Below are 26,889 nucleotides of genomic sequence, written 5' to 3' on the forward strand. Positions count from 1 at the left end.
ATTAATGATAATTATGTTAGGGCTTAAGTCAACCACTTTATTTTTCATCTTCTGTTTGTTCTCTTTGTTTTTTCATTTTTCTGTTTTCTTTTTCCTGAATTCCTGTAGCTTCCTTGAACATTTTGTAGAATTTCATTTCTGTTTATCTATAGTATTTTTGAGTGTATCTCTTTGTATAGCTTTTTTTAGTGGCATTTCTGGTATTGCATTATATATATATAACTCACAGCAGTTCACTGGTGATGGCATTTTATGAGTTTTCTCCCTGAGTATCCTATAACTACCTCCATCACAGAATTGATAATATGTGGATAATATGAGATTTAGTTATCTGTCTTCCTGATTTCTTGAGTGAGTGACCTGAATCTGATGCTGTGTCTTATTCATCTTTACTTCCCTATTGCGTACCATGCTGACTGGCATCTAACAGGGAAGCCTCATCTTCCTGTAACCAGATGCACGCAACTACCTTTGTCTTCACTCATCGTCTCCCTTCCCCCCTATTACAAGAGGACACTGCCTTCCTCTTATCAAAAGTTTGTCCCATTTCCTCTCAGTTACTTGGGGACTTACTCCTTTGACTCTTTTCTGCCCCTCCTCTCCACCAGAACCACTCACTGGGTCACCAGTGACCGCAGTGGGTCTGCAGAGCACATGTACCAGGCTCTTTTCAGTCCTTTGTCTCACCAGAAGAGTTACAGCATTGAAAACTGTTAATTACCCCACTTTTATTGAGTTGTCGAATACCATTACCCTCCTGGTTTGTTTCTTGCCCCTCTGGCTGTGTCTTCTCAGACTCCTTTGCTGACTGCTCCTCCTGCAGCCAGTCTTGAATGTTGGAATCTTTTAGCATTTCTGATTTTTCTTCTCCACGTCCTCTCTGTCTCTCTATCTGTCTCTCTGTCTCTCTCTGGATGATCTCATCAATTCCCATGACCTTCAATTTTTATATACTTACAATTTCTAAAATTATATCCTCAGCTCAGAACTCTCTTCTTAACCACAGACTTATTTGACTTTTCCACTTGGATGTCTCACAAGCATTTCAAATCCAATTTGTGCCAAACTGGAGTTCTGGTCTTTGCCACCCCTCTACCTATCCACACACAAATATGTTCCTTTTGTGACTGTTACCATTACTAAACCTAGAACTGCCAGGTGCCCAGTTGTTAAAGTCTAGAAACATCGGGCTTATCCTTGACGACTCCCTATTCCTCACTCAAATGTTAATTTTATCTCTAAGCCTTATAAATTCACAAATATTAGTCTATCCACCTCTTTCCATCCTGGCTAGTCTAAACCAGTCCAGTAGAAATCAGCATATTTCTCTTTTCCCCCCTCTATAATACAACTTCCTCACAGGGATCTTTTGAAAATGATCAAGTCAGAGCATCAAAATCAGATCAAGTCATTCCTTGGTCTAAAGTCTTAAATGGGTTTCCATTTCACTTGGGGTACAATCCAGAGCCTGTAGTGTGGCCGACAGTACCCTACACAGCTGGCTTCACTCAAGGTTTCCCCTTCACTTCGCACTGACATGGTTCATGGTACTTCCACCCCATGGGTCTTCTTTCAGCTCCTCCAACAAGCCAAACTCAGCTGCCTCAGGGCCTCCATAGGCCTCTCTCCCCTGATTTTTGCCCCATTAATACCTACTCATCTTGGAGGTGCAGCATAAATTTCACTTCATCAGGGAGTCTCCAGTTATCTAACTTGGACCCCCAGTTAGTCCGTGTCACAATAACCTAACCTTTCTTCTTAGGTCTCATCATAATTTTAGTTGTGTAGTACGTTTACCTTTTTAATTTATTTTTTTATGGCTGTGTTGTGTCTTCGTTTCTGTGCGAGGGCTTTCTCTAGTTGTGGCAAGCGGGGGCCACTCTTCATCACGGTGCGTGGGCCCCTCACTATTGCGGCCTCTCTTGTTGCGGAGCACAGGCTCCAGATGCGCATGCTCAGTAATTGTGGCCCACGGGCCCAGGCGCTCCGCGGCATGTGGGATCCTCCCAGACCAGGGCTCGAACCCGTGTCCCCTGCACTGGCAGGCAGACTCTCAACCACTGCGCCAGCAGGGAAGCCCCACGTTTACTTTTTTAAGTATCTCAACCAACCAGACTGGAAATTTCCTGAGGGCAGGAACTGTATCTGGCACAGCAGAGGTGCTGGATACTTGCTGAATGGATGCATGAATGATGCATAATGTTGTTGAATTGGGAGTATTTCCTGCTGTCTGTTGTCCAGTATCAAAGATGACTCTGGGTCTCCCTTTTTTTTTTTTTTTTTTTATTAAACACTGTGATTTTTTTTCAAATTAGTCCTATCCAAAGATCAAAAGTGTTGACAAAGAAGAAAAAAACATAGACCCAAGGACAAAAATTGTCTGTAGATAAATACACAAATCACCTACCTATTTAGGAGAAAAGCATTTATCCAATCTCTGTAGAAATGTCAATAGTCACTACTTAAATATGCTTCATGCCAAGCCATATTGAGGTTATAACTTTCCAGAAGTTATCTCAAACAGAAGCTTCCAAAACCAAGAGAGTGCATTTCTTCACATCCTTCCCTTTCAAAAACTGTAGCATTTTGACTGTCACCTCTAGAGCTAGGATTGTGACCAGGTTTAGAAAATGTGGAGGTTTCATGGAAATGGAGTCGTATTCTCATGTTTGCTCCTATAATTTTCATACTTGATGAGGTTCAAACTAGAAACAGGACAAATGATTTGAGAATCAGATTTTGTGTCTGAGTAAATGAAGGAAGGACACAAGATATGTGTGGCAGTTTGTTTGATCTCCGGTTAAAACCCGTGGCTCTTGGTTTTGACAATTCTAGACGCCAGTGTTTCTTTGGAAGAAAGTGAAGGAGTTAGACGATTTAAGACAAAATGATTCCTGAAGGTACTAAGTACTCAGCCATTTTTAAAATGGATTTGGAAGGGAGAAATGAATTATATTGCCTATCTTCCCATTTAGTAAAAAAAAAAAAAAAAAGTTCTGGGACTTCACTGGCGGCCCAGTGGTAAGTCGCCATGCTTCCACTGCAGGGGGCACGGGTTGGATCCCTGGTCGGGATACTAAGATCCCGCATGCCACCTGGCGCAGCCAAAAAAATTAAATAAATAAATAAAAGGCAGATTTAAGGTTATTTAAAAAAAAAATGAGTTCTGCCTCTCAAGTGAGGAGGGTAAGCTTGGGAGGTTGGACACAGCAAATATCTAGATGAAATGATTACAGCTAAGGCATGAGGACAGGGCCACGTGAATAAGACACTCAACAAGGAGCAGCTAAGATCGTGTCAACTGCACACAGTCTTGCAGAGATGACAGATACATAAGCGCCGGGAAGTAAGGAGCAGGGATCCAAGCTGAATGTCTGTGTATGTGCCTGCAGCTTCCAGTAATTACATTATCCACACATATTAGGCAGTCTTTTCATTTTAATTATATAACTACATTTTTCTCTTTAAATGAGCATGGTTTATCCACTTAAACTGACAGTTTTAATTTTACAGGCAGTGATCATGGGATATAATCTGTAGAGGGAAATTTTCCTACTGGCATCATTTACTTCTCACAATGAAGAAAAGTTACCTTTTAATCCCCAATCAATATTTGGAGAGCACACAATTCATTTAATAGATATCCAGGTAATTAGCATAAATCTGCAAGTTAAAGAGCCACTTCTTTTCTTATTCTTAATGCACGGAGTACTAATCATGTCTCTCAAAAAGAATCTCGGTCCTCTTAGAGTGACTCTAAAGCTTCGCTCATCAAGGTGTCAGGATTATAGGTGGTGAGATTGCTCTGAGCACTGAATTGCAGTTCTTAACTGCCTTTTGTTAACGTTGGTTTCTTAAGAAGAAGCACAAGGAACATTCCCATCTCAGTTTTCTGCTGTTGACCATAGAGGTCACTGCATAAGTAACATCAGCTCTGGGTGTAATATTAAAAGCAGATTGCCAATTGTAATGGCCGCTGTTCATTTTTTTCCTTGTTCCTTTTGAATATGACAATTGCATAACAGAAAGCAGAGCTTTTCAGAAGAACCTCTGAAGCCATCAGCAGTGCGTGTCCATCCGTCACCAGATGTATTAGCTGAATGATATGCAGATGTGAAATAAAAATATAGGAGATTTTTGCAGCCCAGCTCCACTTCCCTGGGTGTATTTTTCTTCTCGGAATCAGCTTGGTTGATGCTGAAGTTCTTGGCCTGTGAAAATTTATTACCCACAGAGTCAATCTGCATTCAGGCGGCCAAGTCTGAATAAATAGAGTCATTGTGCTTGTCTGGGATTTGTGGCCAGAGTTCATCCAGTCAGCTTGACATTCACATCCCAGGAGATTCATAAAAGCCAACACCCTGGTATGTGCTCTTGAATCCTGCCAAAATTGTGTAGAATTATATAAACAGGAGTTGAAGCAGTAATCAGGACCAGGTTTGAGGGGTGAGCTCCAAAATCAAGTTTCTCCTACATTAGAAATGAACTATATCGTAGATGGGATTTGTAGCCAACAAGAGCTAAAACATTTTTCCAAAGTAGTCATTCTGAGAAGAATCTTGTGTGCCTACTAAATGTAAAATATTGTGCAAGACGCTGGCTTTGTTGGTCTTGATGAATTACACATTCGTAATATTCATTATGATAATTTAACCTCAAAAATGTAAAGTACTTTTTAAATGCTGGGAAATGCCCTGTTCTCAATGACTATACAAAAAAGTATATATTACATATATTAAACCTAACAGCAAAAATAGAAAAAAAAAGAGTTTATGTTTGTTTTAATTTTTAGTCCTGCATTAATGTTGAACCTAAGCTACCTATCCAGTTTAATTATACTGACAAGTTGGTTTCTTTCTAATATGGAAACAGCACAGTAACGCTCATTGAAAACTATCAGATCTTTGGCATCTGTATGTGAAGTAATCATAATTCAAACCTTCAGGCACAGTCAGTGAAACACGAATGTTCAACAGGAGGTTTTTGTCTCTTTGTTTATTTGTTTGTTTAACAGCCCTAAAGCTTACTTAAGTAATATTTTATAAATAAAATTTTACTGTCACCAGAGGCAAATGCAAAACTCTTTTAAGAAGGCCAGTTTTATTACATCATGCCACTCTTTATAAACATTTGTGAGAAGCACAAGCATTCATGGAGATACACAAAAAAGTAGTTGTCTTTTTTTATGTTAATCAACTGTCATTTCCAAAATTGAAATGGTCAGCAAACCTAAATGTCACAGAGCACAGATATACAACGGCTCACAACCCCATCTCCTCACTTTTTGTCTCAGACCTCCTCTGGGGACCTGAGATTGATGGAGGTTTAGTTGTTTCCACCCAGCTTGGATCATAGGATGTGACTAATTTCAATCTGAGGACCCTCAGTGGATATCTGGAAAATGACAATATTACATAAAAATTAAGAGATGATCCACTAAATTTGGGCAAACATGCAATTAACACAAAAACGGAGAATCATGGCTTTGTTAAGTTGAAGAATTCAGAGGAAGCTACATTCTGGAAACTAAGCCAAGCTTTTTTAACGGTGCATATCAGTACCACCAAAATAGACTCCATTCAGAAAACAGAAGAAGGGCCATGTACCATTATTGGATAGGCATGCTCTTCTCAAATACAACTGCCAGCCGGGTTGCTGGTTGGCAGAGGAAGTGGAAATCTCCCTCCGGAGGACACTGCTATTTAACTCAGAGGAATAGCCCTTTGTCCTGTGACTTTTATGGGGTTTTTTTCATCAATAGCTTTTGCAGAATTGTAACCATTCAAGACTGGATGCTCCTTGGAGTCTGTGCTATCACTCATATCCAGGCTTGGGGGCTTTCATATAGGAAAGGATTTACCTGCAGTCATTCAGGTGTCTGGTCCAGATATGCACTCGGAAAGTTTTGTTTGTGTTTGTGTTTTTCCAAATCTTCTCCAAGTGGGGCCGGTTATCTCAGAAGCACAGATTTTCTCAGGAGACTATCTTAACCTCTTGTTTCTACTGGAGCAAAATCATTTGCAGGAATTCAGTGCCCCTGGGCACTTGCAGTTCCATCCTGACCAGATCTTTAGCCAGCAAGTTGTGCCGAGTGAAACAAGAAGCAGACCAGGGACTTTCCTGGTGGTCCAGTGGTTAAGACTCCGCGCTTCCACCACAAGGGGCATGGGTTCGATCCCTGGTCACAGAATTAAGATCTTGCATGCCACGCGGTGCAGCCAAGAAGAAAAAAAAACAAAGAAGTAGACCAGACGGTTTCTGAAATGTCACCAGACATGGTCCTCTTCACATAGAAAAGTGCTAGAGTGTGGGTTAGCCAGAATCTCTCTCTGTGGAGATCTGATTCAGCAACATGTTTCTGGGTACCTCTCCTTTCTACCTGGACTTCATTCTTAGAAGTCCAAGGCAGTTGAAGGAAGAGGGTGTGATTACATGTTATATGTGAAAACATTTTCAGGTATAAACCATCAAGCAGTGGTCACTTGAGAGGTGAAAATCCTAATACCAATAATAAAACAATCAGTATTGCTTCAGCTTTTCTCTTATGTTATATAATTGGTTTGCAAACTGCAATTATGAGACTCTTACCTAACCATGACAAACCTATTTTTACCTTCAAATATTGCTACTTTGTCTGACTAAAAGAGATGTTTTGCGAAAACAGAAAGCCAGACTTAGATTTTGGTTCTTCATGCACAGGTTGCATCATTTTAACAAAACTATCAAAATAGTTATGTTACTTGCATCTTGTCTTCAAGCAAAAACAAAGTAACATTTGTATTCCACAACCTGGGCTCTGGTTGCATTAGTAAGAACCAACCACCTACTGAGGCAGTAATGTTGACAATGTAAACACAGAACAAAGCGGGTCTCTGGATAACATCTATTTAGCTGCTGAATTAAACCAACCGCTAACCTAATAAACTGCTGGAATTTAAAAAAAAAGAAAGAAAGAAAAAGTAAATGGGACTCCACCAAAGCATCGTATGAAGGTAAAGTAAGGATTCTATTAAAAGCTCCAAAAGGCATTCGGCAAACCCACCAAAGTGGGGAGTGAGCAATCCCCGTGTCCACCTGCTCTGCCAAAGATAAGAGTTATTACTGGGCCATCATCATCTTGGCTGTGCTCAGAGTCTGGCCTGTACTGAAATAGCACTGTAAGAAGAGTTGCAGGAGTGTATGGCTGACCAAAGCCCTGAGGAGCAGGCCAGAAAGCCAGGCAGCCACGTAGAAGCTGCGGGGCCTGGATTGCATCACCCTGCACGCTCCAACTTTAGCCTCCCATTCCCAAGAACCAGGAATTGCAATCCATGCACTACCTGTAGCGTGTCTCCAGGCAGCTCAGCTATCATTAGTTGGTTCTTCTTGCTTGCTTGCAACGTGAAGTTGACAAGCACGTGCACGCACACACACGCACAGGCGCGCGCGCACACACACGGACTCATTCACATGGAAGGTGTTACTGCCTTGCCAGCGCTCTGTCCCAGAATCCAAAAGCTGCTGCCATTCTCACAGATCTGAGAGTTGACAGCCGACCTTGGATCTTTCACCTTCATCCAACAGCACCAGACCTGACTCAGGCAGGCACTTCCTTTACATGTGTAGTCCCATCATAGTGAGCCCTGGAGGTAAAAAGAATTCTTCCCCGGGAGTTTCGGGCAAGCTCTAAATGACCCATATGCTTCTGCCTATAAACCGCTTGAGGAATCAAGATTAGTCTCAAAAACCTAAAGCCGTCCTGTCTTCTTTGCAGACATCTAAGAGACGACTCCTTGCTGCTTCTGCATTAGCATACCCAGAGGAAGCTTGCCCCCGTGTCTGTTTACGTCTGCTCAGTATCCCATCAGTCGTCTTGGCTGGGATTGGCAGAATCCAAAATGTATCTGGTCCCCTTCCCTTCAGTCTCTGCCCTGAATAGTCCACAATCCGGCAGAGGCAGGACTGGGGTTCTCTGTGGTACCTCACTGGCCTGGTTCCCTTACTTACCGACTCTGACCATGAGCAAGCCAACTTCACTAAACCTCTGTTCCAATATCTTAATGTCAGTAGACAAAAATGCTAAAGTAGATTAATAGAAAATATTTTAAAAACAAACCACCCAATCAAAACATGGGCAGAAGATCTAAATAGACATTTCTCCAAAGAACACATACAGATGGCCAAGAGGCCCATGAAAAGATGCTCATCGTCGCTCATTATGAGAGAAATGAAAGTCAAAACTACAATGAGGTATCAGCTCACCTTACCCTGGTCAGAATGACCATCATTAAAAAATCTACAAATAATAAATGCTGAAGAGGGTGTGGAGAAAAGGGAACCATCCTACACTGTTGGTGGGAATGTACATCGGTGTAACCACTATGGAGAACAATATGGAGGTTCCTTAAAAAACTAAAAATAGAGTTACCATATATCCAGCAATCCCACTCCTGAACATATATCTGGAAAAGGTGAAAACTCTTAATTCGAAAAGATATATTCTCCCCAATGTTCATAGCAACACTATTTACAACAGCCAAGACATGGAAGCAACCTAAGTGTCCATCAGTACATGAATGGATAAAGACGATGTGGTACATATATACAATGGAATACTACTCAGACATAAAAAAGACTGAAATAACGCCATTTGCAGCAACATGAATGGACCTAGAGATTATCATACTGAGTGAAGTAAATCAGACAAAGACAAATATTATATGATATCATTTATATGTGGAATCTAAAAAATAATACGAATGAGTTATTTACAAAACAGAAACAGACTCACAAACATAGGAAACAATCCTGTGGTTACCAAAGAGTAAGGGGGGAAAGAGAAATTAGTCGTATGGGATTAACAGATACTCACCACTATGTGTAAAATAGATGGGCTTCCCTGGTGGCACAGTGGTTAAGAATCCGCCTGCCAATGCAGGGGACACAGGTTCGAGCCCTGGTCCAGGAAGATCCCACATGCCACGGAGCAACTAAGCCCACGTGCCACAACTACTGAGCCTGCGCTCTAGAGCCCACGTGCCACAACTAGTGAAGCCCGCGTGCCTAGACCCCGTGCTCCGCAACGAGAAGCCACTGCAGTGAGAAGCCCACGCACCGCAACGAAGAGGAGCCCCCGCTCACTGCAACTAGAGAAAGCCCGCGCGCAGCAATGAAGACCCAACGCAGCCAAAAATAAAATTAATTAATTAAAAAAAATAAAATTAAATAGATGAACAACAAGGATATACTGTATAGCACAGGGAACTATATTCAATATCTTGTAATAACCTATAATGAAAAGGAATCTGAAAAATATATATATACATGTGTGTATATATTTATATATACATATATGGCTGAATCACTTTGCTGTGCACCTGAAACTAACACAATGTTGTAAATCACCTATACTTCAATTTAAAAAAGAAAGTATTTTATATTACAATAAATAGATATTAGTGTAAAACCATTAAGCTGTACATTTTAACATCTTCCCCCCTCCCTCCTCTTCCCCTTCTCCCCAGAAATGTTCTTTATTTACATTGCTGGAACTTTTTTTAGGCTTATAGGTAATAAAAGGAGAGGAGTACAGGAAATTGATTTATCTAAGCAAAGGCAAGGAGCTAATGATAGAAGAATAGATCTAGAAGTCAGAGGAGGAAGTGAGAATGGTGAGCTGGCAATTTAGGGGAGAGAGTAAGGAGGGGGGAAGGAGGCAGAGAGAGGAGAAGAAAGATTAGTAATTTACCACCTGCCCAGCAGGGGTCACATAGAGTAAAATAGTTCCTTATATAGTACCTCCATAGAAGCTTTTACTGAAAAATGCCACAAGGAAAAAAGTGAATTTCTTATAAGGAAGCAGGTACATAGAGTGCCATTTTTATTTTTAACAAAATAATAGTTCAGCGAAGATTTGTCAGATCCTCTTATCTAAAAGGGTAATTGGCAATTGAAGGGTGATGCCTGTTTAAAAGCAAAAGACTGCCTTGTTCATTTCTTTAAAAAAAATATTTTTTTTAAAAAAATTGTAATTGTACTAACAGAAGCTCGAATAAACTTTAGAATCTGTTAAAGACTAAAGCCCGGTTGTCCCATCCTCTGACACAAATCGTTTTTGGAATGAGACCAAATTGAATGAATGAATGAGATAAAAGCTAATCCATCATCCCTCAGGGATTCAGGAAGGGCACCATTTATGGCTTGGTCACCTAGTGACATTATATTCGTCAAGCATTTATGTGCCTTGTGCTGTTGGTTAGACCTTGTACCAAACATCGTTCCGTCATGTAACTGGTACCCACTTCCCTATTCTCAAGGAGCTGGTATCTAGCCTCCCTAAGTCCAGTCCTTTATGGGGTAAATATTCCAGATGACCAGGTAGAAGAAGCCACTTGCCATGGGACAGTGATGCCACAGCTCTTGAAGCGCAAGTTGCCCCCCAGGACCTGGCCTGGGGCTGAATGTCACCCAGCTCACTTCTCCCTCCCGGCACCCACACTAAGAGCCTCACGCACGGCCATGGATCTTCCTGCCACCACCCGCCCACTTCAGACTGACCTCTGACCACCTCCGCGCCAGCCACCCCTGGTGCACAGACAGCCTCCAGGAATCCACGGGGATCCTCTGACCCATCGTGTTGCCCTCATGGCAGTCAGTATGGTCCATCACTCAGGGCGCCTCATACCATCCAGACCCTCAGTGGGGCCCCCGCCTGCTGGGAGGACCCTGACGTCAGTCACTGTGGGTGAGGGACGGCCCCCGGGGCATGTACTCACGCCATCCCCACGCCTTCCCTTCTTTCTCCTAGCTCGTAGCGGCTGCCCCCAAGTTTTCTGTTTTGATGGCAAAAGCCTCCAGGGCCTGGAAGCAGAAGGGGCCACATGGTAGATGTCACCAGTTATTCATAGTGTTATCTCTAGAATAAAATGTCCTGGAAATGCCCAGTGAAGACAAGAGTGCCTCCCTCAATAATCCCTCTCAGAAGATTAGAGTTGCCAAATTTGGACAGCCCCCAACCTCAAATAATGCCCCCAAATCAGTCAATTGGAACCGGAATCCGAATTATGAGATAATGTTATCCAGCAAACCATCTGGTGTCATCGACCTTAATCAGCACTTCCCATAGGATATACTAGGTACTAATAAATGTCTGTTATTGTCTTTATCAAATTTCTGGTAGACATATGCAAATCTAAGCCACACAGTTAAAATAAAACAACCAGTCAAAATTTCTCTAAAGAGAAATGTGTACCCTAGTTTTTCAAGATAGTAAAATAGAGAAAGAATATACAGCTAAGGGGGAAAAAATGTATTTCAACAAAGCTCTGAAATTGGAGCCATGGCAGATAGTAACATTTGTTATCACCGGAAGTTACCTACTCACATCCTACTGGCGAATCACACGGCAGGTGCTGTCCGTCAGCAGGAAGCTCTTTCCGGTGGAAGGAGGATGAGCTGGGATCTCTGCCTTCGGTGATCTTCAAGAAACTTGAATTTTTAGCCAAGACTAAAATTTCCGTGAAGCAGATGGCAAGCTCCCCAGGAAAGAATAGAACCCAGCGCTAAGCCATGTTCTAGACCAGGAGCTCTGAGAGCAGAGGGTCAGCAAGAGCTTGAGTGGTCGAGGCAAGCTTCATGAAAAGGACCTTGGGTTGTAGGCAGACTCTAAAGAGAAAGAGGACGAACTGGAGAGAGAAGAGGAGAAGTGCTGGCTTGATTTAAAGGGACACCAAGGGCTTCCCTGGTGGCGCGGTGGTTGAGAATCCGCCTGCTAATGCAGGGGACACGGGTTCGAGCCCTGGTCTGGGAAGATCCCACATGCCGCGGAGCAACTGGGCCCGTGAGCCACAACTACTGAGCCTGCGCGTCTGGAGCCTGTGCTCCGCAACAAGAGAGGCCGCGATAGTGAGAGGCCCGCGCACCGTGATGAGGAGTGGCCCTCGCTTGCCACAATTAGAGGAAGCCCTCACACAGAAACGAAGACCCAACACAGCCATAAATAAATAAATAAAAATAAAACTTATTAAAAAAAAAAAAAAAAAACCTGGGCTCTGTGCCCAGGAACCTGAACCAACTAAGCCAATCAGTGGCCAGATTTTTAAAAAAACACAAAAACAAAACCAAAAAAAACATATGGATGTTGTGTACTTAATTGTCATTTAACAGCTTTAATCTCATAAATCCAACCATCTGTTTATCTGCACTTGACTTCCCATAAACAACTTGAACTTCACACACCCAAACTTTTTTGGGGGGCAAGGGAGAGATCATAGCATTTTGGAAATACAGTTTTTAAAGGTTACTTTCCACTTACAGTTATTACAAAATAGTGGCTATATTCCCCCCATGTTATACAGTACATCCTTGAGCCTGTCTTATACCCAGTACTTTGTACCTCGCACTTCCCCACCCCTGTAATGCCCCTCCCCGCCCCCCCCCTCTGGTAACCACTAGTTTGTTCTATATCTGTGAGTCTGTTTCTTTTTTGTTATATTCACTAGTTTCTTGTATTTTTTAGATTCCACATATAAGTGATATCACACAGTATTTGTCTTTCTCTGTCTGGCTTACTTCGCTAAGCATTAATGCCCTCCAAGTCCATCCATGTTGCTGCAAATGGCAAAATTCTTCTCTTTTTTACGGCTGAGTAGTATTCCATTGTATATACATAACACATCTTCTTTATCCATTCATCTGTTGATGGCCACTTAGGTTGTTTCTATGTCTTGGCTGTTGTAAATAATGCACCTGTGAACACTGGAGTGTATGTGTCTTTTCAAATTAGAGTTTTTTACACACCCAAACCTAAACTCTGCCTTTGTCTTCTCCTGCACCCGTCTTGCCCATCAGTGGCTCTCGATCTGTACAAGGTGCTCAAGCCAGGAACCTGGGACTCGTTCCTGACGCCCCCCCCACTTCCCACGTTCAATCAATCACCAGTTCCTTCGACCCTACCTCCAAAATGTAGCACAAACTTTCTCCATCTCCACCGCTACCGTGCACTTCTCTTGCCTGGATCACTGCAAGTGACCTTCAACTTTGTCCCTTCCTACCCCAATCCATTCAACACACAAAGGCCAGAAGGGAATTTGAAAAGTGTAAGTCAGGGCTTCCCTGGTGGCACAGTGGTTAAGAATCCACCTGCCAATGCAGGGGACACGGGTTCGAGCCCTGGTCCGGGAGGATCCCACATGCCGTGGAGCAGCTGGGCCCGTGCACCACAGCTGCAGAGCCTGCGCTCTAGAGCCCAAGAGCCACAACTGCTGAGCCCCCGTGCTGCAACTACTGAAGCCCACGTACCACAACTACTGAAGCCCACGTACCTAGAGCCTGTGCTCTACAACAAGAGAAGCCCCCACAATAAGAAGCCCGTGCACCGCAATAAAGAGTAGCCCCTGCTCGCCGCAACTAAAGCCCACGCGCAGCAAGGAAGACCCAATGTAGCCATAAATAAATAAATGAATGAATGAATAAATAAATAAAAGAAAAGTGTGAGTCATATTGCCTCACTCCCTACTCTTTTTTTTTTAATTATATAGATTCACCAGAAGTTGCAAAGAATGTACAGGCAGGTCCCATATATCAGGGGTCCACGGCCTGTTATGAACCAGGCCGCACAGCAGGAGGTGAGCGGCGGGCAAGCGAGCACACCTTCATCTGCCGCTCCCCATCACTGCCCATCGCTCATATTACCGCCTGAACCATCCCCCCCGCCCCCGGTCCTTGGCAAAATTGTCTTCCATGAAACCAGTCCCTGGTGCCAAAAAGGTTGGGGACCTCTGCCATATATCCTTCGCCCAGCTTCCCCTCATGTAAACTTTTCAGTGACTTCTTATTGCTGTGGATAATGTCCAAAATCCTTAACTTGACCTCCAAAGCCCTTGGGACCTGCCGCTGTCCCCACCGCTCACTGACCTCCCCGAGAGCAACCTTCCTGTAGTTCCTCCACTGACCAGAGATCTAGGCCTGCCTCGGGCCTCTGCTCCCAAACACTTTTCCCTTCCTTCCTTCCGCATTCCTACTTCTCTCATTCAGTAGCTCTTCTTTGCCCTCCTTGTGGCAGCTTTGTTATCCCTTCCTTAGAGAACCTTCCTTGAGCGCTCATTCCAAATGAGGTCCCTTCACATTCTGGTTCACAGCGCTTGTCCTCTTTGGTCATAGCCCTTGTCTAGATCCAGGATCTAGAATGCTTGTGTGTGTTTAACTTTTCATGTCTGGCTCACGTGTAAACTCCAGGTACAATGTGGCAAAAGCTTTGTCCGTTTTCTGTTTTTTTTTTTTTTAAGTATTTATTTATTTATTTATGGCTGTGTTGGGTCTTCGTTTCTGTGCGAGGGCTTTCTCTAGTTGCGGCGAGCAGGGGCCACTCTTCATCGCGGTGCGTGGGCCTCTCACTGTCGTGGCCTCTCTTGTTGCGGAGCACAGGCTCCAGACGCGCAGGCTCAGTAGTTGTGGCTCACGGGCCTAGTTGCTCCGCGGCATGTGGGATCCTCCCAGACCAGGGCTCGAACCCGTGTCCCCTGCATTGACAGGCAGACTCTCAACCACTGCGCCACCAGGGAAGCCCGCTTTGTCCGTTTTGACTGTCACCCAAGCAGAGCCCAGCCCCTGCACTTGATAGGTACAGCAGATGGCATTATGGAGCTGTCAACGTGGTGTTTCTGTTTCTATCAAGTAAGAAAGAAACTGGATTATGCTAAGACCCCTCTGAATTCTAGCCTCTTCCCTTTGCTTTCTCCCCCTCCAATATCCATGAACTTGTTCTACGCTCGACCCAGTTACAGTAAGGGCACTTAATTTCCTCTTTGATTTCCCCTCAATAACAGATTGTGACTGGTAATTCATTTAGCGTATGTTGAAACCTGCAAGTCTACTGATTAGGTTCCCAAGCACCCAGCTTGCTGTAATAAAGACAGAGAAAAGATGTCATCTCTCAAAGAGAACCTGGAAAATAATTATTTCTGGCAGAAAACTTGTTTTGTCTCACAGACTTACCCTTCAGAGTCATTCATGAATGAGTAATGAACTCAGGAAAGATCAGTGACGCATTGTCTTAAGGCTCTCAATCTATTTTGCTGAGAACTGAATAAAAAGAAAGTTACGTGAGGAGATGATTTAGAAAGAGAAATATGGTTGCTGTAACGTACAAGTCTTGAAAGAAGGAAATTGGGCAATTCATCTAGTTTTCTATGAGTAGTTTTTCAGGTTTCAATCATGAGTCACCTAAGTAATTTTTTTCTCTGCTATTTAATTCCAGTGTTTATTTATTTTATTATTTTCCAACAGTAAAATAAAATAGTGTGCAACAGCCAAAGTTTATTTTAAGAGAGGAGCCAGTAAGAAAAAGTTGGTGGTCTTTGCTTTGGTATATAACATACAGTTTTAATGCCGTAAGTTTTTTTTTTTTCCTCAAGGAGTTATTTAAAACATTTAATATATTCTCGTCTCCTTTTTGATGGATAAGTCCTCCTCTGTAAAGTTTTGAATGATGTAGAATAACAACAAATTAAATAGAACAATCAAAAGCAGGCATTAAAAATAGTAGTGCAGGCAGTCGTGTGGCAGATTGAAGAGTGAGGGTCACAGAAAGACATTGCTTGGTGACTGGCTAGATGCATGATGTCTAAGCCCGGAAGGACCTTTTGGTCCCAGCATCGTGTCCATCTGCTAAAGGAAAGCAGCCCCTGTTCCCAGCTTCCAACTCAGCTTACGTTAGAGGACTCAACCAACGTCAGTCCTATGGAGTTATTCTCAGCAGGTACCACCCCCTGGGATGCATCAATTCGCAGGCATTCTAGTGACGGTTGGGCATCTCAGTTTCTTGTTTTGGATTTGTTTTGCTTTGCTTTTGCTTCTTAAATCATCTTCTTATAGACTGCACATCAACAAGCGCTGTGTTTCCTTATCAGAAAAGTCAGCGGGAAGTATTTGCAGGCAGGAGAGAAGAGAATCAATAGACTTTAAAAAACATTGACATCCAGGGCTGGGCGAAAATTCAGATGCCATGTGAGAGATTCCTGTTGACCTTTTAGTCACATCTCCTGATTTTTGTCATTCCAGGAGTCTGTCTCCAGTGCCTCCTGCTGAGATGATAAGAGACTGTGCTGATAATACGTGCCATCTTTCCTTTGGGGAGTTCCAAATACTTTTTGTATATTTAGCCAAACATATTGTATATTTACTAGAGAGTGAAGTTCTTTTCAAGGATAACTGCGGAAAATGGAAAGCCATCTTGCTGAGGGAGGGAGAACGCTTTAGGAGATGAACCTGGGAACAACGACAGCTGCCTGTCACCTGCTGGGTGCTTTTTGTGAACGTGCTCCTGGGGTGGCCCTCGGGAGAGCGCAGACAAAGGAGAGAGAGGAGAGGGCAGGGGATGCTGTCCAGGCCTTCCTTGGCTTCTCACCTCTTCCCCCTGCCACATTCAACTCCCTCAGGTGTCCCCGCAAAGAGAAAGCACTGTAGTTATTCTTCTTTTCTATCTTGAACGAATAATGTGACACTAGAATGCCAGGTCACTTGGGCTGTCATTCCCTGGAATCCAGGGAGGAGGGAGGGGACCCCTGTCCCTTGGATTGTCCACAGTAGCCTGGACCTTGACTGGCTCCCTCAGCCTCCATTTGGGGAAGGAAAGGGTAGTTTGGAAACTGAGGCCTGGGTCGAGGACCAGACTCCAGGTCCATAATATAAATGAAAAGCAGAACCTGTCCCAGAATGTAAGACTCTCAATTCCCTGTTCAACAGATTTTATGCTTTTTCCTAACTCACTGCGGTTGCGTCTCTTGTGGAATTATCTAAGTTTCTCTTACTAATTTATTTTCCATTCCTGGTGCCAGGCCCAGGAGCTCACGTTCCCTGGGTTCTTTCTTTCAGATCTGCCTTTCATTGCTACTTTGCTGCAGCGTCTCCCCAGAGACACCCTTGTCATTTGAAGGGGACAGTTCCTGATTGTACAAGGGGACCTTCCTGATGTTTGAAAAGTGTTAACATCCCTGGGGCCAGGCACTAAATGCCAGTAGTGATCCCCTCATGAGTGTGACATGCAGAAACACCCCGACTCAATTCCAGACGCTCCTGGGGTTGGGGGGAGGGTAGCCCAGGTGAGAACCACTGCCAGGGGCTTGGACAGGCCCTTTCTCCACCGTCTAGTGCAGGACCACCGGTGCCTCTTCTCGCCTGACCACATTTCAGTGGGAAGGATCCCCTAAGTGATTCATTCGTTGATGTTTACTCTGCAGATATTTCCAGAGCACCTGCTAACAGCTCCACACCCTGTTTGAGGGGCTGTAGATCCACCAGCCATTAGTCACCACTCATGTCTGCCCCTTCCTAGCTCTGTCCTACCTTCATCTTTTTATTTGCATGTTATGCAAATGTCTGCCAGCCATCCCTGGATCTCTATTCTGACTCCCTCCCTGGGGACTCAGCTTGTCCAGGACAATGACCACTTCTGCTTTTGCTTTTTTCCCCCTGAGACCCCAGAGCAATCATCTTCATGTAGTAGGAATTCAGTAGGTGTTGGTCTGACTGCCTGATCCAAGGATATGCAACTATCACCAAGGGTGTATTTCTTTTCTGTAATAGAGATAATGGTTCTGATGTGTCATTTTTTTCTAATCTGAAGATTCTATTTTGTCCGCCACCCACTTGTGATGAGGAATAGCATGGGAAACATTGGTGTCCCTGGTAAACAGTAAATTTGACATACGTCGTGTCCGAGGTGAAGATGGACTGTGGACACTCCCTATTTCCTGCATGCACCCTGAGGAAGCCTTGGTCTTCGAGGCCATGCTTTGATCCCCTCCCAATTATGACTTCTCAGTCAGGGAAGTCTTTTTCTGCCTTCCGTAGATTCAGAGTCCTTGGCGGCATAAGGCAAACAGACAAAAAAATAGGACAGACAGACGAAAGGAAAGTGAGTGCAAAACTGGGAGAATCTGAGGGAGGCTTTCTTATTTCCTTTTTTCTTTTAATTTTTATATTATGGAAAATTTCAAACACACAAAAATTCCCAGAATACTGTACTATTCCCCCAGTGTTCTCGTCACCTAGCTTCAACAGTTATCAACCCAAGTCCATCTCATTTCATTTATATGCCTACCTACCCTCTCTTCCCTCCAATTGTATTATTTTAAATCCCAGCATCGTGTAATTGTATTCATAAATATTTCAATATGAATCTCTAAAAGACTCTCTATAAAAACATTGCCACAGTTATGTTACTGTGTCTAAAACATAGCAACGATCTCCTAATATCATCACATAGCCAGTCAGTGTTCCAATATCCAATTGTGATGCTTTTATCAATAAATCTGAAAACCAGGTCCAAAATTATACCTTCATAAGAAAAGAAGCTGCAAAGGAACCAAAACAGATCTTTTCCTTACAGGAAAGTAGAATAAAGCAATGGTAAAAGTGAATTCCGGAAGTAAAAATGACATAGGTCCAATCAGTACCCCGTCTCCTGAGACGTGTCTAACCTCACCTGTGGAGTATGTCCAGTCTCCTCAAGCTCGCCCCCTGGTGGCAGGTGTGACCCATGGGGGCTTCCCGTAACTCTTCAGAAATGTTCGTTTCCTAACACGAGAGGATTCTCTACTGTGTTACTAGTAGTTTCATATTTGGCCACCTGGCAGAAGTGTGGGTGACACAGGGTTTCTTTTTAAGTATTGATCGAGCACGTAATTTTAAAGTCAGAATATTAAATAAACATCTCTGCCCTTTCTTCCAGCAGGCAGCCCAGAGAACGGCTCTCCACGCTCTGTCTGACAGGTACATTTTGTCATTTTTATGAACTATAAATTGCTTTATGAAACATTGAGCCCTATTTACTGTGGCATATAATTCATAATCGGATTTTGTCCCTAAAGTATCTGTGAACTGGGATGTTAAACATTTTGCATGCTTCAATTTGTCATGCATGTGTGGAGTTTATTACTGCAAAAATCGCCGTGCTGTATTTCATAGAAAGTATGAAGAATCCCTTGTTGTACAATGAAACAGGAGACAAGAAACTTGGAGGGAAAGTCCTGAATGGTGCAGTAAATTCTGAACTTTGGAATTGGTTGAGATCTAAGCTCATTTTTCAACAATAAGTACTTCATTTATTCTGGGATGTTTTCTTCAGACTTTTTTCCCACATCATTTCCCCGAGAGCTATCTGTCTTCTGATGAGATTCTCTCTCGAAATTTACTTTATGCACGGAACCCAGTTCATGGTGCTGCATGCCTGACTTTTTACTCCTTGCTCTGGCTTGTTTTTTCTAACTTGTGTTATTGAATGAGATATGTAAAGCTAATCAGTAAACGTATTCCAGCTGTATTTCACGTCTTCCTTTGCCTATAAGACTGTTCGAAAATATTTGAATGGGGATATATAAAGTTACTTTCTAGAATAGACCAGACCATCTCTTGGTTTGGGTTGGTTTTTGATTTCTCATTTGCCAAAAAGTGTGTGTGTGTGTGTGTGTGTGTGTGTGTGTGTGTGTGTTTTAAAGAACCATCAGGAGGTAAAGATGAAGCTTTGTTTTCTTTCCACAAGTGAGGTTCTCACAGGGCTGGAAACAGCCGAAGGAGCTGTTCACCCCAGCGGGCTGGCAGGCCTCTCGGCATTGTCTAGCTACCACCACCTCCCTCCCTTCCTTCCCAGTTCTTTTCTGTGGAATGAGCAATAATTGACTGTGTAAACCAGCTCAGTTCAATGCTTCTCCAAGGTAAAACCTGTCACTTAGGCGAATTATCTGTGCTCATGGGTGAAAAGCGTTTTCTCGATGGTGGCAGGCTGAGCCCAAGTGTTTTGATTCCAGTTGAAAAGCCTTCCCCATGACAACCACACAAGCCTGTGGGCTCTAAGAGTGGCTGCCACGTGATCTTCTGGGGTTGCTTCTGGGATTTTCACAAAAGCTGATAACTGTACTGCTTCTGAGTCTGTTGGTAGAAAGAAGAGAGACTCTGGATCAAAACACACTTAAAATCTGACACATTAATTCTTTTCCTCTACATATTTCTTCTTTCCCTTTGACTTTTCTTCTTCCGTGATTCCTTCAACAAAATGCATTGAGAAGCAAGAGAAAGCCCTCAGTTGACAATATTATGCCTCTGCCAATGGTGACGAGGTTTCTTTTTGGGGTGATAAAAATGGTGTAAAATTAGATTATGGTGAAGACTTCACAACCCAGTAAATATACTAAAAACAATTGAATTGCATGCTTTAAATGGGTGAGCTTTATGGTATATAAATTACATTTCAATGTGTGTGTGTAATATACACAACGTGTGTGTAAATGTAATATAAATTACATTTCAGTGCTACATATCTAGACACAAAATATCTTTATAGCCTTTGGTAGAATGAATCAAGAACCATTTTTAAAAACATGGACTCCCCTTGAAGACATGATTGTAGGTACAAAGACAAGTCATCAGAAACTAGGACTGGTATATTCTAAGGCTTCTCCCCAAAAGATACATGACTTTGTCCTGGGTAGAAAATGTGCATAGATTTTCATGATGAGCAACTCTATATTACCTTTGACATTTTCTGATCTCCTCTCAAAAACCCCTCCTGAAGCCCAATAATTAATTGACTAGTAAGTTAGTATCTTAGCCCTTGTTCTTATATAACCACTTAATGCAGATACTGTGAGGAAAAAAAAGTTCCTTCCCTAGAAACAGAAAAACAGAGGTTCCCATTGTCACTGCTCTTCTAACGAATTTCCCTGTCTTCAGACATAACTGAGCATTTCCCTCTAACTCTTAACAGTTTTTCTGTTCACAATGGGAGGAACTCAGTGCCTTTCAAAGTAATGGGCTGACTTTGCCTACTATTCTAGCAGTGCATTTGTGTAAAGCTACTTCTCTGTGCTTTTTCTGTTTTATGTTTTCCATTAATTCAGGACCACATGAGTATTTCCATGAGTGAGAAGTCTCTGTAATTGTTGGGCGATACAATTAAGAACCCTTCTTCAAAATAAGGACTTGTAACACCTACTGAATTAATTGGATTCATGTTTTCTAGTTTCTTAAATTAGAGAATGCTAACTTAACACATGACAGATGTCATTTTCTATCACATTATCTATTCTGTGGAATAAACTAGTCTTTTCTAGAAAATGAGGGATGTGGCTTTGGGTCCAACCACCATATGACTTGCCTAAAATTCTGTCTGTCCCAAGAACCACCTCAGGTTGGGGAGGGAATTGAGTAAAAATTCCCCTCCAGGTTGTGCCCTTCCCAAGGTAGAGATCTAACCCCAGTATCTCTGGATACTTACAGCCTGGTGGTGATCTATTATACATTCATTAACGCATACTCTTCTGGTTTCCTAATCTCTTTTTTCAGCCCGTTATCACCTCTTGATATAAAATTCCATAATGATTAGGCAGCAATTTTGTTTCTGTCTGAGAAAAAGAAGGAGCACTTTTCAGGCCTTCAAAGTTGCTTCCTGAGTTCTGCGATTCTGGAGCTGGACAGAAAGCCCATGCTGGCTTGAGTCAGGCTACCATGTGACGCTGAGGTGTCCCACTGGCTTGCTCCTCTCTGGGCCCGTGTCACTTCCATTTAGCCTTATAACTGCCTACGTACCTGGTGAACACAGGACGTGTGATCCAGGAGGAGAGCTGTTTTGTCTCAAGATGTACAGCTTGATGATGAAATGGGATTCACTTGACTGGGATGGTAGGGGGGATGTGAGTTTACACTGTAGGAAGCCAGTTGTCCTCTGCTTCCCCGTAAGAAAGCCTACCTTCGAGGCTTGGGGACCTGGCCTGATGGGACTAGATACAGGGAAAAGGGGTGTCGTTTCCCTCTATGAGGGCAGATAGAAATCTCATCCCCGTGGAGTGTCAGAGGGTAGAGGATATCCAGACATCTTCTGAAGGTCAGTCTTGTCTATCTTTTCATTGCTCCAGCTTCCTGGTTTCCAGGGGCGTTCCAGCAGAAATCCAGCATCTGACAGTTGAGATTGTAATGCTTTCAAGTTCAGTGAGTGCTCAGTAGTCAATACACAACCTTGATCAATTAAAACTCTGATACTGCCATTACTAAAATATAAAAAGCATCTGTGGTCACTCCCATAGAAAACCTTTTGCTTCTTTGACTTTGTCTGAGTGATGGGCTTAGTTGATGGTTCAGCCAAAATAGCCCAAACGCTCCACAAATCCAAACAGTATCTCAACAGCGAGGCAAATGTGGGCTTTGGCCCAACTCACCCGTGCCACCTGCAGCAATGGGAAGGATGTGTGAAGGTAGGATGGTGGCTTGGGTTTTATTCTTTGCTACTGCTGCCTGTAGAATTTTTCATCCATCTGTTTTATGCCATTGAGAGGCAGCTGGCCTACCAGAGGCCTGCCAATGCCCCAAATAATGAAAAAGCAGGACACCAGGGCAGGAAGAGGTGGCAAAATTCTCAGGAAGATAAACCAATCAATTGCAAGAAAACCTCCCTTTGCAGAAGGGCATACTCCTTTTTTTTTTTTTTTTATTTTTTTTTGGTGGAAAGTAAAGTTTGCTTTATTTTGGATGCCGGCAACTGGAGGGAGGTGCAGACGCGTGTCCAAAGGCCGACTCACACCCCCCTGACAACCAGCGGGCAAGAGCTTTCATAGGCAGAGGGAGGGTGCTACACGCAGAAACAGCACAGGCAGCTCTGACCGTCATCGAGAAATTGGTCATTGGTGGTCTGACCAGCACCATCTTGATTGTTTTAGGTACAGTTAACCTTCAGTTCCCGGGTCGGTTTGTTCCCATTTCCTTGAGGCCAGTTCTCGGAATTGTGGCAGCTTATGTCATGGCTACAGCTTGGTCATCATGTAGTTAACTTCTTCCGCCTGGTGAGGGTTTCAGTATGTGTAAGACAGCTCACAGGATATGGCTCAGAATATTATCCAGAGCCCTTGAGAGGGAAATAAATGTCCTTGACTTTGCTTACTGACTAAACTGTTATCGTTTTGTCCTGTTTGACTGCTTTTCTTTGCTTCTACATTTTCTCACGGCTCTGATTAAACTTATTCTTTGGCTGAAGTTTTTACGCAGACAAAAGACAGGAGGGTATGGGGGTGGGGGAAGGACCATAGGGTCCTGTTTCGTTTCACTCCCCATTGCCCTCTCCCCTGGCGAATGCCAAACCACTTTCTCTCTGTGAATTTGCCTCTTTGCGGTATTTCATGTAAATGGAATCCTACGAAATACACTCTTGTGTTTGGCTTCTTTCACTGAGCATGTTTTCAAGGTTTATCTGTGTTGTAGCATGTATTAGTACTTCATTCCTTTTTTTTGGCGGGGGGATGTCTTATCAATTGTCAAATTAATTTATTCTAAATTGCCAGTGTAATTTTTTTTTGGAATTTTATTTTATTTTTTTATACAGCAGGTTCGTATTAGTTATCCATTTTATACATATTAGTGTTTACATGTCAATCCCAATCTCCCAATTCATCCCACCATCACGCCCCCCCCCCCCGCCACTTTCCCCCTTGGTGTCCATACATTTGTTCTCCACATCTGTGTCTCAGTTTCTGCCCTGCAAACCAGTTCATCTGTACCATTTTTCTAGGTTCCACATATATGTGTTAATATACGTTATTTGTTTTTCTCTTTCTGACTTAACTTCACTCTGTATGACAGTCTCTAGATTCATCCACGTCTCTACAAATGACCCAATTTCATCCCTTTTTATGGCTGAGTAATATTCCATTGTGTATATGTACCACATCTTTATCCATTCGTCTGTCGATGGGCATTTAGGTTGCTTCCCTGACGTGGCTATTGTAAATAGTGCTGCAATGAACATTGGGGTGCATGTGTCTTTTTGAATTATGGTTTTCTCTGGGTGTATGCCCAGTAGTGGGATTTCTGGGTCATATGGTAATTCTATTTTTACTTTTTTAAGGAACCTCCATGCTGTTCTCCATAGTGACTATATCAATTTACATTCCCACCAGCAGTGCAAGAGGGTTCTGTTTTCTCCACACCCTCTCCAGCATTTGTTGTTTGTAGATTTTCTGATGATGCCCATTCTAACTGGTGTGAGGTGATACCTCATTGTAGTTTTTTTCTCATTGTAGTTTTCATTTGCATTTCTCTAATAATTAGTGATGTTGAGCAGCTTTCCATGTGCTTTTTGGCCATCTGTATGTCTTCTTTGGGGAAATGTCTATTTAGGTCTTCTGCCCATTTTTTGATTGGGTTGTTTGTTTTTTTAATATTGAGCTGCATGAGCTGTTTATATATTTTGGAGATTAATCCTTTGTCCATTGATTTGTTTGCAAATACTTTCTCCCATTCTGAGGGTTGTCTTTTTGTCTTGTTTGTAGTTTCCTTTGCTTTGCAAAAGGTTTTAAGTTTCATTAGGTCCCATTTGTTTATTTTTGGTTCTATTTCCATTACTCTAGGAGGTGGATCAAAAAAGACCTTGCTGTGATTTATGTCAAAGAGTGTTCTTCCTATGTTTTCCTCTAAGAGTTTTATAGTTTCCAGTCTTACATTTAGGTCTCGAATCCATTTTGAGTTTATTTTTGTGTATGGTGTTAAGGAGTGTTCTAATTTCATTCTTTTACGTGTAGCTGTCCAGTTTTCCCAGCACCACTTATTGCAGAGGCTGTCTTTTCTCCATTGTATATCCTTGCCTCCTTTGTCATACATTAGTTGACCATGGGTACGTGGGTTTATCTCTGGGCTTTCTATCCTGTTCCATTGATCTATATTTCTGTTTTTGTGCCAGTACCATATTGTCTTGATTCCTGTAGCTTTGTAGTATAGTCTGAAGTCAGGGAGTCTGATTCCTCCATCTCCGTTTTTTTCCCTCAAGACTGCTTTGGCTATTCGGGGTTTCTGTGTCTCCATACAAATTTTAAGATTTTTTTGTTCTAGTTCTGTAAAAACTGCCATTGGTAATTTGATAGGGATTGCATTGAATCTGTAGATTGCTTTGGATTGTATAGTCATTTTTACAATATTTATTCTTCCAATCCAAGAACATGGTATATCTCTCCATCTGTTTGTATCATCTTTAATTTCTTTCATCAATGTCTTGCAGTTTTCTGCACACAGGTCTTTTGTCTCCCTAGGTAGGTTTATTCCTAGGTATTTTATTCTTTTTGTTGCAACGGTAAATGGGAGTGTTTCCTTAATTTCTGTTTCAGATTTTTCATAATTAGTGTATAGGAATGCAAGAGATTTCTGTGCATTAATTTTGCATCCTGCTACGTTACCAAATTCACTGCTTAGCTCTAGTAGTTTTCTGGTAGCATCTTTAGGATTCTCTATGTATACTATCATGTCATCTGCAAACAGTGACAGTTTTACTTCTTTTCCAATTTGTATTCCTTTTATTTCTTTTTTCTTCTCTGATTGTCATGTCTAGGACTTCCAAAACTATGTTGAATAGTAGTGGTGAGAGTGGACATCCTTGTCTGTTCCTAATCTAAGAGGAAATGCTTTCAGTTTTTCAACATTGAGAATGATGTTTGCTGTGGGTTTGTCATATGTGGCCTTTATTATGTTGAGGTAGGTTCCCTCTATGCCCACTTTCTGGAGAGTTTCTATCATAAATGGGTGTTGAATTTTGTCAAACGCTTTTTCTGCATCTATTGAGATGATCATATGGATCTTATTCTTCAATTTGTTAATATGGTTTATCACATTGATTGATTTGTGTATATTGAAGAATCCTTGCATCCCTGGGATAAATCCCACTTGATCATGGTGTATGATCCTTTTAATGTGTTGTTGGCTTCTGTTTGCTAGTATTTTGTTGAGGATTTTTGCATCTATATTCATCAGTCATATTGGTCTGTAATTTGCTTTTTTTGTAGTATCTTTGTCTGGTTTTGGTATCAGGGTGATGGTGGCCTCATAGAATGAGTTTGGGAGTGTTCCTTCCTCTGCAGTTTTTTGGAAGAGTTTGAGAAGGATGGGTGTTAGCTCTTCTCTAAATGTTTGATAGAATTTACCTGTGAAGCCATCTGGTCCTGGGCTTTTGTTTGTTGGAAGATTTTTTTTTATTTTTTATTTATTTTTTTACTTATTTATTTATGGCTGTGTTGGGTCTTCATTTCTGTGCGAGGGCTCCCTCTAGTTGCGGCAAGCGGGGGACACTCTTCATCGCGGTGCGTGGGCCTCTCACTATCGCGGCCTCTCTTGTTACGGAGCACAGGCTCCAGAGGCGCAGGCTCAGCAATTGTGGCTCACGGGCCCAGTTGCTCCGAGGCATGTGGGATCCTCCCAGACCAGGGCTCGAACCCATGTCCCCTGCATTGGCAGGCAGACTCTCAACCACTGCACCACCAGGGAAGCCCTGTTGGAAGATTTTTAATCACAGTTTCAATTTCATTACTTGTGATTGGTCTGTTCATATTTTCTATTTTTTCCTGGTTCAGTCTTGGAAGGTTATACGTTTCTAAGAATTTGTCCATTTCTTCCAGGTTGTCCATTTTATTGGCATAGAGTTGCTTGTAGTAGTCTCTTAGGATGCTTTGTGTTTCTGCAGTGTCTGTTGTAACTTCTCCTTTTTCATTTCTAATTTTATTGATTTGAGTCCTCTCTCTCTTTTTCTTGATGAGTCTAGCTAAAGGTTTATCAATATTGTTTATCTTCTCAAAGAACCAGCTTTTAGTTTTATTGATCTTTGCTATTGTTTTCTTTATTTCTATTTCATTGATTTCTGCTCTGATCTTTATGATTTCTATCCTTCTGCTAACTTTGGGTTTTGTTTGTTCTTCTTTCTCTAGTTCATGTAGGTGTAAGGTTAGATTGTTTATTTGAGATGTTTGTTGTTTCTTGAGGTATGCTTGTATTGTTATAAACTTCCCTCTTTGACCTGCTTTTGCTGCACCCCATAGGTTTTGGATCGTCATGTTTTCATTGTCATTTGTCTCTAGGTATTTTTTGATTTCCTCTTTGATTTCTTCAGTG

General features: G+C 42.4%; 1 protein-coding gene across 4 annotated transcripts in view; it reads left to right on the forward strand.

Moving 5' to 3' along the window:
- AFF3 (ALF transcription elongation factor 3) overlaps positions 1-26,889 on the forward strand; it is a 557,646-nt gene that overhangs the window by 440,551 nt on the left and 90,206 nt on the right. For all 4 annotated transcript variants that reach the window (XM_082427229.1, XM_082427230.1, XM_082427231.1 and 1 more), the window contains one exon: positions 18,710-18,750. In XM_082427229.1, the coding sequence (XP_082283355.1) occupies positions 18,710-18,750 (41 nt within the window). The remainder of the gene's footprint in view (positions 1-18,709; positions 18,751-26,889) is intronic.

This window comes from Balaenoptera physalus (genome assembly GCF_965194825.1).
Source record: "Balaenoptera physalus genome assembly, chromosome: 15".
NCBI classification, from domain to species: Eukaryota; Metazoa; Chordata; class Mammalia; order Artiodactyla; family Balaenopteridae; genus Balaenoptera; species Balaenoptera physalus.